General features: G+C 41.2%; 1 protein-coding gene across 4 annotated transcripts in view; it reads right to left on the bottom strand.

Moving 5' to 3' along the window:
* Window positions 1-449: 449 nt before the first annotated feature.
* UVRAG (UV radiation resistance associated) overlaps window positions 450-18,710 on the bottom strand; it is a 313,421-nt gene continuing 295,160 nt past the window's right edge. For 3 of the 4 annotated variants that reach the window (XM_077867103.1, XM_077867101.1, XM_077867102.1), the window contains one exon: window positions 450-2,346. In XM_077867103.1, coding sequence (XP_077723229.1) covers window positions 1,644-2,346 — 703 coding nt within the window. In that variant the 3' untranslated portion in view covers window positions 450-1,643. Of the gene's footprint in view, window positions 2,347-3,750; window positions 3,908-18,710 lie in introns of all 4 variants that reach the window. The other variant, XR_013362268.1, reaches the window with a different exon arrangement.

Genomic DNA, 18,710 nt, shown 5'->3' with positions numbered 1-18,710 from the left:
TCTACAGATGGCTTCTGCTTTAGGTTTGGAGTAGTTCCACCTCTTTCTGTGGAATAAGATGGATTTCTTCAGATCAAGTTAAAGCTCTTAATTGCTTGCAGGTTGGGTCTGTCTGTCAAGCATGGATTCTGTGAGTTCTCTTTATGTGGAAAATAACAACATGAACTATTCTGCTTGACAGTGTGGCTGTCAGTGAGAACTCGAGCCCAGGAGTGCTTGGACAATATATGAAAATGATCACGAGACCTGAGTTCAGCGGTTATGTAGGACAAACGCAGCTACCAGAGAGTACGTGTGTGAAAGTGTTTGTGCTGCTATGCAAGCCATGTCGACTCGAGTCAACGACATGACTCGATACAGCCAGTTTCTGTTCAGGCTCGCCCTGTCACAATGTAACATGGAGATGCAGGTTCAAGATGAATTTCAAAAACTGGAAAAAACAAATCAGGTCAAGTGAAGTAAATTCAGTTTTTATTCTTCTATACAATACATGGATATATGCATAAATTTCTCCTTAAAGAGCTTGCAACCCTGAGGCAATGTCCTTGGGTATATAAAGTATAGAATAATAGCAAATGAGATCTGAGCTCCAGGAATGAAATCGGACTTCAAGAACATAATTTACTATGAATGAGCCTGCACATATACCAATAGTATCTATGCCTCATCTAAGCCTTTTCATCCAACTATCCTGATTGCCTCGAGCTCTGTACATCAGTCTGACTCTCCAGATGATACATCATATCCAGCACCTTCCTTTCCAACTGAAATTTAATAAATTAGCATGGAATTTACATACAGGTATTTCTGTCTGGTAAGTGCATTGGCAGAGAGCATGCCTGGTTTTTGACTGCAGCATCCGCCCACATAAGAAATCTGGCCCCTGGAGGGACTGGATGGCATCTCACTGTTGTAACCACGGGGGTCCTGGAGTGTCCCCTGGGATCTACCAGAAATGAGGTTTTTCCTTTAATTTAATGGTTACATCAAAGGTATGGCTGAGCTGAGGAGACAGAAGGTCCTGGCCACTGTGTTCAAGAACCAGTGAATCCGATGTCGTCAGTGTTCAGGGTGCACAACCCATCCACTATGAAGGTTGGGGAGCGGATGGGGTGAAAAGGGACAGAGGCAGGGAGGCCAGGTGTAAGGAGACCATTGTGCTTCTTATTCATCAAACTCATGGATGGTCAAAGATCCTTTCAGTAAATGGAGAAAATCTTTTTTGGAATATTTGGTCTTCCCAAGCTTTTATAAACGACGGTGAGGGCAAATGCTTATGAGAAACTAAAGGTGAGTTTATTATATTATTTATATATTATCATCTCCCCTCTGAGCATAACACAGAAATGTAAATTCAAAAGCAGACAAATACCTATAAGGTGACTCGAGCTAGAGAATGACTTTTGTCTTAAAACAATCATCAGGCCTGAAAAGCACATCTTGCAAGCAAAACCTAACTTTGTCTGGCCCACTGATACACAATGATCCTGAGTCCCTCCTTGATTTACAAAGTCTGTTTTTCTGAGGAATATCCTCCACTAATATTCATTTTGTGTCATAATTATTACAAGGGGTAACCAGTGCAGTTTTAGCCTCCTTTTAGGCAGCGCCTCTGTCCTGCTCCCACCGGCTGGCTGCTCACGTCACTTATCAGAACTCCTGCGTGGCCGGCGGAAGCTGGACACGTTTTCGTTCAGTGCATAGATCCTTCGGGAGAATTCTTCAAATTCTCCCAGAACTTGCTCGTCACACTCCACCGCCACGGCACTATCCACCGGGATGCAGTTAAAGGCTTCTAGCTGGTCGCCCGAGGTGAAGCCGGTGGCCTCCATCCCGATGATCTCTTCCGCCTGTTCCACCGTACAGCAGAGCTCGGGCTCCGAGACCGGGTGGAACTCACCCGGAAGCTGGATGCTGGAGGAGCCCGCCTGCTCGCTGGGAAGCACAGTGCCGTTTACGGTGGCTGGATGCCCAGAGAGGGCTTCTTCTTGTTCTTGGCTAGTGTTCACACCCACATGACCTCCGTTTAATCTGTCACCCAAATCGACTCCTTTTTTCTTGTTTTCTTTGGAGAAGTCCAAGGAGGTATCCAAGGAGGAGGACAGAGATGTTGTCTTTCGCTCAGATTCTCCTATGGAAGGGCCAGTGGGGACAGGCTGGGCCAGCGCGGAGTTGTAACTGGGGGGAGGGGTTTTGTACTGGAGTCTCTCGTTCTCTGAGCTGGCCCGTTTCCGGTGTCCTTTGTCTGGGGACGGGATCCCCCCAGAGAAGCCTACATCTGCGCCTCCAAATATGGAGCTTTGTCTCTTTGGAACAGGGATTGCACTGGAGGTGTGATGTCTGTCGCTAGAAGACAAACAAAAATGAGAAGTTACTTTCAACTCTCAAACTCAGCCTAATAAGCCTTCTGGATTCAGAGACAGGAAACAACATATTTAGGTTTGAGATAATAAAAATTGATACTAATCAACCTTAGTTATTCACTGTAGTGTCCAAATGCAAGAAAAAACATGAAGCATTCTGGATTCAAGTTCGAGAGCTTCCTTCATGAAGGATACAAGACACACTAAAATATATCCAGAGGACAGTGTCCAGGGTGGGATGTGGGATAGAAACCATGTTGTGGGGGGAAGAGTTGAAATAACTGGAGGGGTGAGATCTGAAAGAAATGTATAATCAACCCCATGGGTCTGAAGAGCTATCAATATTCTTATTTTTTGTTTTAAATATTCAACTCTTAGGGCACCTGGGTGGCTCAGTCAGTTGGGCAGCCGACTCTTGGTTTCGGCTTAGGTCATGGTCTTGGGGTCCTGGGATTGAGCCCCAAGTCAGCTGTGCTCAGCGGGCAGTCTGCTTCAGGATTCGCTCTCTCCCTCTCCTTCTGCCCCTCCCCCTGCTCATGCTTTCTCTCTCTGGAATAAAGAAATCTTAAAAAAATATTCAACTCTTATTTTATCTTCATAAAGCAGACATCCTTATCTGGCAGAGAAGTTAAATGACTTGTCCCCAATAACCTCAGTAAGGCAGTGGCAGGCTAAACTAAAGCCCATGACTCACGACTTACTGATCACAGCTTTTCTGACATCCAAATGCATTAGACACCTGGCAGAGTGGGGGCCAAGGAGACAGCTATATTTGTATCTGTACCTATATTGATCTAATATAGATTATTTATCTAATACCTCTATTTTTTTTCTTTAATGAAATGTTAACTTGGAAAATGGCTTCTTTTAAGGCTAGTCACATACATGGTTTATAATACTTGGTCTTCAGTGACTTTTCTTGAACTTGAGCTCCTTCTCGGGAAGACACTTTAGGGCCAGCAATAATAATCACTGTTTAGCTATACAAAGCATTTTAATTTCTAAAGTAATTTCTTATATATCGTTTCACTTGGTTCTCACAAAAACCCTGTCAAGAAAGCAGGGTATACGCTATTACTCTTAAGTCTGAAATAATAAATAAATAATCACAAGTTAATGGAAATCAAGTATCCAGACCCTGGAAATGATGGTCATGTTATATGCTGTGCTAGTTGAGCCACCCCTGGAGTACTGATCACAGTTCTAGATATTACACCTGGATGAAGCCAGTTAGCTCAATACCACCATTATGAACAGACTGGGTCCAGAGATAGAAGGCAAGATTCATTTGACTTGTACTCTTCAGATGAGGACACACACAGAGAAGTGGCTTGCAAAACAGCAGCTATTAGATAGGAAAAGAGGCTAGACTTGAAACTATACCTACCCAACAAAGAGCTATTACTTGTTCCAGGCCTTGGGGAGGGGAAACAGATGCAAGATAGAGCAGACCCTGCCTCTGAGGAGCTTCCAATCTTGCAGGAGAAAAATCATCCATAATTACTGAAATAATATATTTTCAAATTACAGTTGTGATAAGTGCCCTGAAAAAGAAGAAAGGATCTAGAGTTCCTTCCTTCACCTCTGTCCATGGCCACAAGCCCTCATGCCAGCTCCCTGATCCCTCTTCTCTCAGATTTTTCCTGATGCTAGATGATGCCTGTGGTCTCAGACACCACACCTAAGCAAGGGTTATTCTTCTTGCAAAAAGGCAACCACAAGGCTTCTAATCCATGGGCCCATCGGACTCTGTTGCTTGGCTATAAGTGTTGGTGCCAGGAGAGATTTCATAATTAGGGGTGGTCACTGGTACGCATATAAAACAAGACAAGTAGGCCAGCAAATTACTGTTTTTAGTTCTCAAGAAAAACAAAACAAAACAGAGAAAAATCTACCGGACTTAATCTAGGTTTTCAGTTAATATGTTGTCAAAACTCACAGTAATTGGGTAAGCCACACATTTTTGCCAACCTTGTTGTTTTTCCTCTACTACTTGCTGACAGCATCCCTCTCTAAATGATTTTGCAGGGGGTCTAGGTAATCAAACCAAAACAGAGCATCAGCACCACCCACAGACTGTCTATTCTGGGCAGACAGGCCAAGCTTTTAAATGCCACCTCAGCCTAGGAGGGTGGGAAACATCAAGTGAACTGGCCTGGAATGCTGAGGGTGCTATCACTGGGGTACAACCAGAGGCCAGGTACTTGACCATCATGGCTATGAAAGGTGAACAATCTAAGACCCCTCACTGCTACTGCCACTCACCTCCTGCCACCTGGCCGCACCCTGCAAGCACCCAGTTCTGCTTCCCTGCTGGGCTGCAGGTGGGCTGATAAAAAGGCAGGACATGAGAAACAGGCCTGGGCACAACAAGCTGTGCTTACGGACACAAGGGGAACAGGGGTTTTGTAGCCCTCTTGGATTCTGAGACTCCCTGAAAGATCTCCATGGCTCTGTACAAAGGAAAGTAATAAAGTGTGACATCCCTCCCCTCAATTATAATGGGAAGGGAGCTATGATTTTATTGCACATCAATAAAGTGGGACCCTCGCATCTATCTTGTGGAAAAGGTAGGCATCTGGGTGGGTTATGTGGTTTGTTAAAGGCTGCAGAAACCACATCTAAACTAGATTCAGTCTGACTCCAGAGCCCACACTGTCTGTTGCATCCCAAGTGGGAAACACATTCAAATTCAACTAACATTTGCCAACTGCTAATGAAATCCCAACCTTGAGCTAGATGCCATTACACAGGCTTTCTCATTTAACCCACCTAACCTATATCTAAGCTCTGGGGTGCTACTCCTCTTTTAATGGATGGATTCTAAAGCTTTGCAAGGTAGAGATTTTGGCATTTTCTGACATCCTGATTTTGTAATATTCTCAAAGTTCCTTTAGATTTTTATGAGAACCTAGGTAATGACAGTATCGGATACAGTTTGGAAAGCCCAAGTAACAGTAAAATGTTCCCCCTGAAGAATGGTAAAGAAATGAGTTATTACCGATAGCCAAGAAAGTCTAGGTGTCTAGACGTTGCCCTTCAATCATCACATGTAGTCTTTACTCCCATTTTTAGCCATGTGTAACAAGACCTTAAAAATTTTTTATTAAAGTCTTTCTTATAATCTTAAAGAGAGTAAGCTGAAGAAAAGGGGATTTTCTTGATAATGCTGGGCTATCGATATGAACATGTATTACTGAACTGTGACATGGGGAAGAGATGACAGGACACTTAGTGGTGCTGAGTCTGGATCTCAGGGCTCTCCCGCCTGCACCCACACTTCCCTGGTTCCTCTCTCACTGCCAGGCTGGTGGTATGCCTGCGCTGAAGTGCTTGCCTGTAGACCCTTGTCTTTTGTTAATGTCTGCTTCTGATTCGCTGTGCCTCCTGCGGTGGATGGCTTGAGAACCATGTGCAAAGTAAGAGTACCTAGGCTTGAGTGAGGGGCCAGCTATACCCAGGGCATAACATGCTCGACTTTATGAGTTTTGTAACAAGTTTTGGCTGCTCGGAGTTAATTTTTTTATTACTTCCAGGATCTTAGCGGGGTTCCAGATTTTTCAGATAGTTGAGTTCTAAACAGCTGAAGCGTTGAATGATTACATTAAAATATATACAAACACACATGCATTTTTAATTATTGTAATAATTTAAACTCCCCAGAAAACTCAAAAAATATAAACTACATAAAAAATAAAAATCACTCACAAACCTATTACCTATCAAATAATCACAATTAATCCTGAGAATTCTGTTTTTAGACTTTGATTTTATATATGCGTGTTTAATTAAAAAGGAGAAAAAAACCTAAAGTTATGTTCGTGGCACATATACACAATTCTGTATCCTGCCGTTGGATTTTATTAAAACCTTTTGGTAAACAATTCTAAATGGCTGCTCCACTGAATGGAATATTCACTTATTTTGTATTCCCAAAACTTTATTATTAAAAAACAAACTGCTGTGAGCAGTACAGAACACAGTGAATAGATTTTTAACAAAATAATTTGGATTTTCACATTTAATAGAAAGTCTCCAGAAGGAACCTTCGTTACACATTTTAGTACAAGCTAAATTCTTATAATAAGCAAAGGGGCATTTTACCTCTACTATTGCCTAAAATACTGTAAGGTAGAAATTAAAGGGGCAAATGATAGATCAAAAACCGGAAGGTTTCAAGATTTCTTTTTGTCTGATTACAGTCTGGCTTCATGACTATTTCATCCAAATGGAAGAAAAGGTCAAAATGCAGAGATTTACTAATTACACGACCAATTTTTAAAGGCTGTTGACAATTTACTTATCAAATGAAACTAGTATATTATTTAAAAGTTGTGATGAATAACTTATTGGGAATTTTTACTCTTAGAAACCACCAGAGTAACCTTGGATATTTTGCGGAGGGGTGGATGCTGCAGGAAACATATAGCTTTACTTTATCTTCCACTTTAGCCAGGGGTCCCTGGCATCCTGCGGCATTAGATCTGGGGGTCCAGAGTTGGAGGTTTGGTAGCTGGACCGAGTCCCTGAGTTCACCGCACACATTCTCATTAGCCGTTTGCCTTGAGTGGATGTCTTTTTCCAGCTTGGCTTAGGCCCAGACTGGAAACCTGGAAACATGACATCTGGGGTTTAATGCTGCAATTAAAAGGAATTTATTAAAAAACAACAACCCAATGATACTGTAATTGCCAATTTACCAGGCCATGGTTTAGGAGACACAGGATAGGTTGTTGAATAACTGAACCACATCGGGACTGTTAGATTACTTCATAATCAACCTTTTGCTACAAGTACAAAGACTATCCTAGAGTCACAAACAAGAGCCCGATGAGGGAGAAGCCAAGTAGTTTGGAGTGTAGAGGTCAAGGAGAACAGTCTGGTTTAAATTTGGCTTCTTTGGATCAAGTCTTCTCTGATATCTCTAAATTAAGGTGGTTAATTTCTTTCTCATTCTGTGAGTCCTTATTTATTGCAGTCAGTTACCTTTTGTTATGTCTTCAGTTAGATCTGGAGAGAGTGGTGGTGATGACAAAGGATGCTCAAACCTGGATCTTGCTCCAAGCTCAGTAACGAGGACTGCCTATTTGGAGTTATAACTCAAGGTCACAATCACTACCTGCTCATTATAGGACTATGTGATTGTAGGCAGCCCCTCATCATCTCTGTGCTTTAGTTTTCTCCTTCATAAAATACATCACTGGACTGGTAAGGACTAAATAAAATAACGTACTTGAAATCCTTAGCAAAATGCCTGGCGTATATGCTAATGGCAGTGGTAGCTGTTAATCGTGGTTGCTGTCACTATTACCAGCTATCACGGGCTTTCGATTCTAAAAGAATCACCCTCATTTTACAGAGGGAGTAAGTAAGTAACTGAGGCTCAAAGGTGTTAAAGTCTGGGATCGTGGAACACAGGTAATCAGGGGTAGAGGAAAGACCAGAAGCTAGTTCTCCTTCCTGCTATTCAGAATGCTGTTCAGAATGGGGACAAACAGAACTCTCCCCATCTCCACTTCTGCACAGCAGGGAACTAGCTGCAAGAAGGGGATAAAGAACTGCGGCAAGCCTAAAAGAGTTCTGGAGGAAAAGCACTAAATCAATCAAAAGCGAAACATCCCCCCAGTTTCTTCCTTGAAGACATGGGGTGGGGAAGGCTTTGAATGAAGTAGAAATGCTCGACTGCCTCTACTGACATGATCTACCAAATGCTCAGGGACTATAAGAACTTCCCAGGATCCTTGGAGGTACATTCCAGTTGTCCCCAAGCCCCTGATATATCATTTTTCTGCAGGAATCTAGCTTCAGGGAGAAAGAATTTTTGTAAGAGGGGGAATTTCTGTTGTCCCAACCTAAATGCAGAGGACCCTGCCCAGCCTTTTATGACCATTATATGTATGAAACTAACCTGGGAGACAGCAGAAACCAGTTCATCCCCCTCCCACACTGTTCTTGCCTCTGTCCTTTTCCCCTCCCTCTCTTCTTTCTCTTAGTTTTACTGCCTAAAGCAATAGCCTCCTTTAAACAGAAGGACTGGGAGAGAGAAGACAAGGTAAGAAAGCACTGATCCAACATGTGTTTCCATTTCCGTGTCTCCCTACATAATACTGCAGACCTGGGCAGGGAGCTCTGCCAGTGAGAAAGCGGGGAAGCTGCTGAAGCGCTGCACGGCTCTGAACCAGTGATTCCTCATCTGCAAAATGTGACTGTCCACCTAATGGTGGTTCCAGCAGGATTAAAATTCTTAGTAGGATGAGTAGGTACTCCACAGATGGTTATTAATGATAAAGCAACAGCAGCTAACACTAACGAAGTGTGGTCAAGTAAGTACTCTGTTGATAGCTTTATACGTGGTCTCATTTCATCCTCACATCTCTCTGAAGTATTACAAACATCATCCTCCTTTTACAGATGAAGAAACTGAGGCACAGAGGTTAGGTCATTTGCCCGAGGTCAAAAGCAACTCCTGGTGATTGAACAAATGCAATCTGATTAAATAAATGTTAGTTTTGTTCTCTATCCCAGGCCCCAGGGCTTGCCACCAAAACACCGACATCAGATCATACTTCTATTTGAGGGAGGCGTGAGACACAGAAGAATAATTTTTAGGCTAAGCGGCTTAGGGTCTTTTCTCTCTTCTTGCCTATATTATCAACTTTGGGTAGCATTTTTGACTTTGTAGGAACTGTTATAAGAATGCTGAGGGATTCCAAGCATCAATTATGAAAACAGGAATTCATTTTGCCACAAAATGATATAAATATGGAGACTCAGGGGAAAGTGAAGTAAAGGAAAAATGTGAAGATTTACCACATCGAGAGAGTTCTTGAATGCAGGGTGAATGTTTAGCCATTTGAAACGATTTTGTTCCCTATTTTCTTTCAGATTCACTTGTGCTTGCTTTATCTGTCTACGACCAGGTCTCACTCTGTAAGGTACTGGGAAAGAGTACAATTCACAGTCTCAAATATGTGTCTTTCCCTCCTACAAAATGTTTCCTCTGAGGAACATTACTAGATCACAGCTGGTCAAAATGCTAAATCTTGATTGTCTGGATCCTAGCCAAAGTCTACAGCTACAACTTGGTGGAATAAGAATACTTAAAAAGAAAAAAAAAAACCCCACTTTTAAACAACATTCGATCTTCTTTCTCCCCCTGCAGCAAGCTATGACCTCACGGCAGTGAGGCCTCTCCATGGAGGTGTTTAAGTTGGTTTACGGCCATTAGAAATGTTTGAAGCTCTAGGTACTACTCTGCGCCAATAGCATGTCAACTGTGCTAAAAAGCAATAATAGCTTCTCACCTTCTTAAAGATTACTGCTTAAATAATGCAGAGCAACGACAGGGCTGCACAGAGTGCCAAAAGCAGGTTGCCAAGGCGAAGCTGAGGTAGAATTACGTCTTTTGGCAGCTACGAAATTATGACATAAAGTTAGTTTTTTTTTAAAAAAAAAAACAACCTCCATAAATTAGACTACTATCCTTTTTCAAAATCAAGCAAAAGCTGGGATTTATCTTTCTCCTCACTCTCTCAGATCAAGTAGAAGCACAGAGACTCCTTTTGGGAAAGCCAAATTTAACAGCTAGATCTTATCTCTCAGGAGGTGGCTGGGGGTTAACAGTTTTAAGCATGCAATCTCCTGACCACAGGCAAGCCATCTAAAGACCTCTCGCCATTACCAGATAAGTGAAAGTGCTTAATCTTTGCTCTGGATGTTAACAAAAACAAGAAACAAAATAAAAATAGAAACAATCTTGGGCCAAAAGCATAGGCTGAAACCTGTGCCAATGGTCACCTTTCCCCTGGGCTCAGCTTGGAAGGTTTCCTGCCAAAGTCTGACTTAATAAAAACAGAAAGTTTAAAAAGGTATAACTGAACAAGGAACCCTTTACATTTTATTTAAACCAAGGACTGATGGAAAGATGAATTTGTGAAAGAGAAAGTTCCATACGCAAAGGGTAAAACAGGCAAGCTGAAGAAATCCATTTCCCCAGGCTATGCAAGAGCCTGGCTGTCAGGCCTCCATGGCCCTGGACAGCAGGGCCTAGCTTGAGAAAGACCAGTGAACAGAAGGTAAGGGAGTGCCCAAAGTCAGGAGTCCATCTGGTGGTGAGCTCTGGGTTAGTCTCAAGGCTGAGCTCCCTGGGATCAGGGAATAGGGAAACAGAGAGGAATCCCAGGAGGAGCCAAGTCAACTACTTCACCCATCAGCTTCCATTGGAAGAAATCATCATACAAATTGATGTATTAAAACCACAGGCAACAAACATTATGAGGACCATAAAATGGTCCGTAGAAACAGAAAGAGATGCCAGAGATGATACCAGGGGACCCCTTGGAGTGTCTGGACAACACTTGAGACATAGGAGTAATAAAGTGTTTATGCTGAGAATTAGAGGGGAAAAAAAAGTAGCTCTACCTTTGCCAGAGACACCAGAGAACAGTAATCTCACAGAGCCTAGCTTCAGGGAGACTTCGACAGGTAGACTAAAAACCTTGGTCAGAGAATGCTTTCTGAATTTCAAAAGTAGACGTGCAGAGAGAGCTAAAGGAAGTTTTAGGCTACAGAAGCCAATGACAGACTCTGTGAAATGAAGTCTTTGAAAGATACTGCTAAAGCTGAACTACCGCCACATTTCTAATAAGCTCTGACATGAGCTGAACCATGGGGCTTTAGTTGTTTGTTATTTTAAAAGAAAAACGAATAGCTCTGCCACCATTTCCCAAGATGCTGGAGGCCTTCAGAAGAAGTGTCTGAATTATACTTAGCTGCTGTCTAATCATCACGTAGTGACAGACTGGGGGGCCCCAGGGGTAATTTCTGGGGAACCTTCTCTTTGGTAGTCCTTTTAGTCCTACTAAAAAGGTGCAATATGAAACTCCATGCATATGGACAAATGATTTGCTCCCTGATTCAAATATATATTGTCTATTCTGCACTAAAAACTGGGGACACAATAATGATAGAAAATAACGCCAACAGGGGACCCTCCCTAGGAGTGTCTGGACAATATCTGAGACATGGGAGTGAGCTCCCATCAAGGGGAGAACAGCACAGTAAAAGATAAAGCTGGAGAGGAAAACAATGTCTAGATCATGCAGAAGTCCACAAACCATGTTTAGAATTTTTTCTCTTTAAACCGTTAAAGCGTTTTAGGCTTTAGTGGTGTGTGTGGGGACAAAGGTGGTGGAAAGAGAGATCTATTAACTGATTGATTGCTCTGTATTTTGGAAAGTGTCCTCTGGCTGAAGCTGGAGAATAGACTGGAGGGGGCCCAGAGTGTGGTACTGGGGACCACAGGGTGTGCAGCAGTATACGTGAGAGATGATGGAGGCCTGGACCAGAATGGAAATATATCAATATAGATAAGTAGACCTATTAGGGGAAATCAGCAGGGTTTGCTAAGGTTAGATATGGGGATGAGAGGGAAAGTGAGGAACCAAGGATTATGAAAGGCTTTCTGGCCACTGTGAGAGAATGGATGGAAATTCCATTTGCTGTAAACAAAGCACTGGAAGACCACAAGGCTTATGGTGGTTAGGATGGAGGGCAGGAAGGAAAAAACACAGATACACAGAATGTGTTGTGAAAACATTCAGGAGGCAGTCTGAAGAGAGGACTAATATCTGAAAAGAGATCTGGGCTTGTGCTTCATTTCAATGCGGGTGATAATCAAAATGATGGTTGTAGATAAATAAGATCACCATGGACTGGAGCATAAAACAAGAGAGAAGTGGGCCTAGGATTGAATCTTGAGGTGCTCCAGGTTTTTATGATGATGAGAAGGAAGAGCTTATAAATGAAATTTTTATGACGATAAGGAGGAAGAGCTTATAAATGAGGTAAGAAGGAGTGGTCAGAGAGGAAAGAAGAAAACTAGGAGAGGGTTATAATGATATAACTGAATCACAAGATGCTAAATTAATCTCTTGTATAAAACATTTTATTCTTAACATACTTATGAGAGGGGCTGTACCAAGTAATAGTGTGTGTGTGGGGGCCCTAAAAACTATTTGGCCTGGGTCCCAGTCTTAGCTCCTCTATTTGATGGCTGTGTCGCCCTTAAGTTATTTTAATCTCTCTGTACCTCAGTTTCCTCATCTGTAGGACGAGGGAGGATACTGGGTCCTAATTCACATGGCTGTTGTGAGGACTAAATGAGCCAACTAAGTAATATATTCAAAATGCTTTTGGAAGAGTCCTTGGTTTGCAATAACAGTTCTTTGACATTAGCTATAATGATGTTACTTAATTATATATTGCTCTTTACTAACAGAAGAATTTTTAAAGAAGCATCATATAAAATATCTTTAATGTTAAACTCCAAACTTAAAACACAGGGAATTATATCTAAATTGATTTTATTTTTTCTATGATTTTATTTATTTATTCATGAGAGACGCAGAGAGAGGCAGAGACAGGCAGAAAGAGAAGCAGGCTCCCTGAGAGGAGCCCGATGCGGGACTCAATCCCAGGACCCCAGGATCTGCCCCAAGGCAGATGCTCAACCTCTGAGCCACCCAGGCATCCCTCTAAATTGATTTTAAACTCAAAAGTCATACTGAAGTAGTCAGTGGTCATTTTTAATGATGCAAACCCTTGTCTGCTTTTGATGGGCACAGACCATAGCTCTACAGGCATCTTGAAACTTAATACAGTGCTTTAGATCTAGAAGGATGCTTATCTGTTGATATTTGGCACATGCTAAAGAGTCCCTCCTTAAAAAAACACTGACTTCTCAGCACAGGATATATAAGTGGCTTTTCTGTAAATTCTTCCCCTCTATTTATTTACATATGCGCATCTTCCAAAACCCAATTCAAGTCCAACCTCCTTCATTAAGCCTTCTTTAATCATGTCAATTTATTATTATTTTTTAGATTTTATTTATTTATTCATGAGAGACACAGGGAGAGAGAGAGGCAGAGACATAGGCAGAGGGAGAAGCAGGCTCCATGCAGGAAGAGACTCGATCCCCTGACTCCAGGATCACTCCCTGAGCCAAAGGCAGACACTCAACCACTGAGCCACCCAGGCGTCTAATCATGTCAATTTAGAGTGATCTCTTTGAATAGCTACAGTACTTATAATTATCCCATCCAACTGATGTTTAGTACAATCATTTGTGTTTCAATACATATTTCACAGTAGACATTACTGACATTCACATTCACTGCCTGGCAGTCTGCTAGGCTTTGGTGGAAATAAAGAAGTATATAAAATAAGGTTTCTATCAGTAAGGAGTTCCCACTGTAGTAGAGAAGATGGAGAGAGTTAACCAACAACCAGAACACCATGGTGTTTTGTGTACAATATACACTTTGTAAATTGTAATGGAGGAGGGAGCCAGTAATCATCTGGAGGACTCATCACAGGAGGCTATATTCAATTGGTGCCGTGAAGGATAACAGGTTGTGTGTCCATATAGTGGGGAAGAATAAGAAATGAAGGAAGGAGAGTTAAAGCAGAATAAAATACAGTATGTGTACAGTCCAACTGTGGAGCCAAGTCTTGTAAACACTGTAAGGGGGGGACCCAGTCTTGTATTTCTTGAAATCTACACCCCCACTTTCCAATCTAATGTAGTAAGAGTATTAAGCGAATTTGTTTTATGAATAATTGGACTTAATTAGTTGTATTCAAAAGGAATAATTTATGGTTTTTTCTTTTGACAATATGTTGAGAAACATTCTATTAATGTAAAAAAAAGGTAAAATTTTAGAAGAACACTAACGGGTTACTTATGAAAAACAACACTGAAGATAATTATAGTAAATCTAAATGAGAATATTATGCAGCCATTAAAATGATGCTAAAAAGTTTCAAATTTATAAAAGGCTTTAAGGTGTAATATACAAAAAAGCAGTATATACAACTGTATGGACTATGCTGTCTAACACCGTAGCCGCGTAGCCGCAGGCCAATGGTTACCAAGTACCTTCAATGTAGCTAGATGGATTTGAGATGTGCTGTGCTAAAATATATACTGGATTTAGTTAGAAGGCTTAGTATGAAAAAAGGGATGTAAAATATCTTATTAATAATTTAAAAAACACTGATTACACGATGAGTCATAACTGGATTTTATTGGAATTAAATAAAATATTGAAATCAATTTGCCTATTCCTTTTTACCTTTTTATAATATGGCTGCCAGAAAATTGAAATTTACATATGTGGCTCAGACTATATTTCTATTGGACAGTGCTGGTATAGATGACAGGATCTCAGCTATATAAGAGACACATAGAAAACGGATAAACTAAATGGTTTTTGTTCCTGGATTGTGGGGTTATTGTTCCCCCTTCGCCTGTATGGTAAACATCTTCCAAGTTTGATTCACTGAGCACATATTATTTTATCATCAGAAGGAATTAATAGGAATAAACAAGACACATAAAAAAAGAGAAAAAGATTCCAATTTGGTTCAAAGACTTGGTTGCTGGAGGTTGAGGAAAGAAGCCCAGGGATACCCAAAAGACTTTCTGTCACTGATGGAGGGTTAGCACACAAAGGATGTTGGCCAGCTGTTCTCCATCCTGCCTGGAGACAGAAAAAAGCGGAAATGGGTGGTAACCGCAGGAGGGGGCCTGTAAGTTAAATATAGGGAAGAATTTCCTGAAGCGAGGGTGTTTAAACTCTGGAATGAGTTATGGAAGAAGCCTGGTCCCCCAAGGTCTTTTAAAATACTACAGATACCCATATGCCTTGTGTGTTCCTGTCTAGAGGCAGTGAGATGACTTGTCAAGGTTCCTTCTAAAATAGCTATCTCAGAGTAAATAACTCCAATAAAACTTTCTTTTTCATTTATTTTTGACCACGCTTCACTTTTCACATTAAGGATGCCAGCCTGAGAGAAGTACTTGGAAAGGCAAGCCCATCTGATGCAGCTACCTTAAGTGGTACACTTGAGACTTCAAAGACATTGTCATTTGATCTATTTAAAATTTAAAAACTAACGTAAGTTAGACAGCATGTTTTTTAAGCCCCTCAGGGTCACCTGCCAGAAACTAGTTTTGAATTCAGCAGAGGTATGATGGAGGGAAGGAAAGATGACACATTTGCTTTTAAAGAGGATTTTAAAAAACAATGCTGGATACTGCCTCATTTTCAAAGGTGAATAGTTTGGCTTAAAAGCTAAGCTATTAGATTGTTCCCCTCAGATTTTTTAAAAAATTATTTATTTATTTATTTATTTATGATAGTCACAGAGAGAGAGAGAGAGGTAGAGACACAGGCAGAGGGAGAAGCAGGCTCCATGCACCGGGAGCCCGATGTGGGATTCGATCCCGGGTCTCCAGGATCGCGCCCTGGGCCAAAGGCAGGCGCCAAACTGCTGAGCCACCCAGGGATCCCCAGATTGTTCCCCTCAGATTTTAAAGAAAGTAGACTGGCTAACTTGCTCTTGATTTTCATTATCTTCCATTTACTTAAAAAAAAGTACTTTCTTAAAATGTGCCTAAGTTCGTTTGTTCGTTCTTTCTTTTTCTTTCCTTCCTTCCTTCTTTCTTTCAAAAGGTGTGCAGCTTGGTCCTCTCGATTTATGAAAAGGAATGGAAGACTAGATAAAAATAAGTTAGCAGAAACACCATCTAGAGATTTATACTACTTAAGTGAGATGATCATATGTAAAGCCACTAGTTGTTCCTTCCTAAGTCACATAATTAAGTGCTAGAAGGCATCTGGAGAAATATTCCAGCAAGCTGCGGAACAGCCAATGATACTTCTCTTTTTAGTGTCCCATCTTCAATAAGGTCACTGAAATCAATGTGGTCTCTATAAAAAAGGTACACCTAAAATGTCAAATAACTCAGACCAAAGTTGACCTCCATCGGTTAACAGACTGTCCACTGAAGCTGAGTCTCAGGCGGCAGGCCCCACATGACAGCAAGAATGCACAATGCATAGGAAATTTTTTGCAAGTCATGTCCTTCAAAATATTAATTTGTCTTATCTACTCATTCAGATTATAAGCTAAACAACTGTCATCTAAGCAAAGCAGGAATTATCTTACACTTTTGAATCTTTTTTTGTCTCTTAAATAGTGCTATATGCAGAGGAGACAGTTAATGAATTGTTAAAAGCATAAATCCTACTTAATAATACTTTGCATAGTCCTTTTTAGTTTATAAATCGCTTAGACATGATCTCATTTGCTCCATACAACTATGCTTGGGAAATAAGGCTGGTGCTATTAACTCCATCTAAAAAAGTAATACTCAAGAACAATTCATGAAAATTAAGTGACAGAGCTGAGTTGGGGCCTACATTTTTTGATTCCCAAATCTAGTGTTCTCCTCTATCACACTGCCTTGCATGAAGCTGCTAGTTTAAGTTGCATAGTTGAGAAAAAATTAAACTTTGAATAAAAAATTCCATGTATAAAGCCGGACAGATGGTTTTGAAATCCCACTTTTATCATGTCTTATTCTGAAAACATCACATGAAATTGGAGGAAGGCAAACACAGGGGGCAAACATGTTTTAGGCCAACCCGTGCTTACTTCAGGAATGGAGTCGAAACATATAATCATTTTTGTTTCTTTTAGTCTTAGAGTTCCCAGATTCTTCACAAGGTTTTATGACTCCGAGTTTCCTACCTCTCTGAGTATATGGGGTAGGATAAGCTTCAAATAATATTTTCACCAGAACTGCTGCCTTGATATTGTAGCAGTGTATTTTTCTAGTACTCTAGAATTGACTTTGGTGGATTTCCCTGTGGAAGGTAATAAGTGTTAGAAATTATGCCGCACAAGAGCTAGGAGATCTGGGGAAGGGAAGAGAAGGAGAAGGATGACCACTAACTAAGAAGGGGCAGCATCGTGTGATAAAACAAGAGCCAGATATCTGGGTTGCTGGCCCCACCTCCATCACTTAGGAGCATCTGACCTTGGCAAATCACTTCACATTTCTTTTTTTTCTTAAGATTTATTTATCTGTTTGAGAGAGAGAGAGAGAGCAGAGGGAGGGGGACTGAATGCTCAAGCATGCCCCCTGCCCCCTACTGCCCAGAGCACAGAGCCCACCATGGGGCTTCATAATACATTACAACCCTGAGATCATGATCTGATTATGACCTGAGCCAAAATCAAGAGGTGGCTGCTTAACTGACTGAGCCACCCAGGCACCCCTCTCATTTCTTCACATGTCTTCACAGTCACAAAGACTTCACATTTCTAAGTCTCAGTTCTTTGATCTGATCTGAAATGGTAATCATCAGCCTTTCCCTCCACAGGGTTGTTGCAAAGTTAAATAAAAACAGAACATTTTACAAGTAAGAGACTTATTATTCATAACTTCTTTTTTTTTTAAGATTTTATTTATTTATTCATGAGAATACACAGAGAGGAGAAAGAGAGAGGCAGAGACACAGGCAGAGGGAGAAGCAAGCTCCATGCAGGGAGCCTGATGTGGGTCTCGATCCCAGGTCTCCAGGATCATGCCCTGGGCTGAAGGCGGCACTAAACCGCTGAGCCACCCAAGCTGCCCTTATTCATAACTTCTAACTCCACGTGAGAGGTACCTATGAAGATAGGTACCAAAAAAAAGTAGGTAGGCAAACACATTTGTAGGGTACTTAACTCTCTGACTCCAGAAGGGTGTTATAAAGGACCTGGGGAAAACGAGAAGGAGAAGATGACTATTTTGTATCATTAACATACAAGACAGCATGAGCCACTATTAAAAATTGTGACCAAGAACCATATTTTATACCTATTTGTAGATTTTTAAAGATTTTATTTATCTATTTACTTACTTATTTATTTATTTATTTTAAAGATTTATTTATTTATGATAGACACAGAGAAAGAGAGAGAGGGAGAGAGAGAGGCAGAGACACAGGCAGAGGGAGAAGCAGGTTCCCTGTGAGGAGCCTGATGCAGGACTCGATCCCAGGACCCCAGGATCACAACCTGAGGCCAAAGGCAGATGCTTAACCACTGAGCCACCCAGTTGCCCCACTTTTTGTAGATTTTACAGGAAAAACAAAACACCTGTAACAAAGAATGGATTAACATTTGAAATAGATAATAGAGATAAGAACTATGATTCCCTTACCCATCACCTACTTATAATGACAGCTACCACTTAGTGACTAGTGCTTTGTACCAGGCAGTATGCTAGATGTTTACATCCTCATAGCAACTCTATCAGGTAGGCACTACTGATTCCATTTTATAGATAAATTTAAGCTGACAGTTTAAACTTGCTTGAAGTTTCAGAGACAGTAAGTGGTGGAGTTGGCATTCAAAGCCACAGTCTTCCCAGGCTCAGTATGACTCGGCAACTGTTTCCTTAACTTGCTCAGTCCTATTTCCCAATCTTCACAGGCCCAAATCATCCTT

Source organism: Canis aureus, chromosome 23 (genome assembly GCF_053574225.1).
Source record: "Canis aureus isolate CA01 chromosome 23, VMU_Caureus_v.1.0, whole genome shotgun sequence".
Taxonomy (NCBI): Eukaryota; Metazoa; Chordata; class Mammalia; order Carnivora; family Canidae; genus Canis; species Canis aureus.
This window is presented reverse-complemented; position numbering and strand designations above follow the sequence as displayed.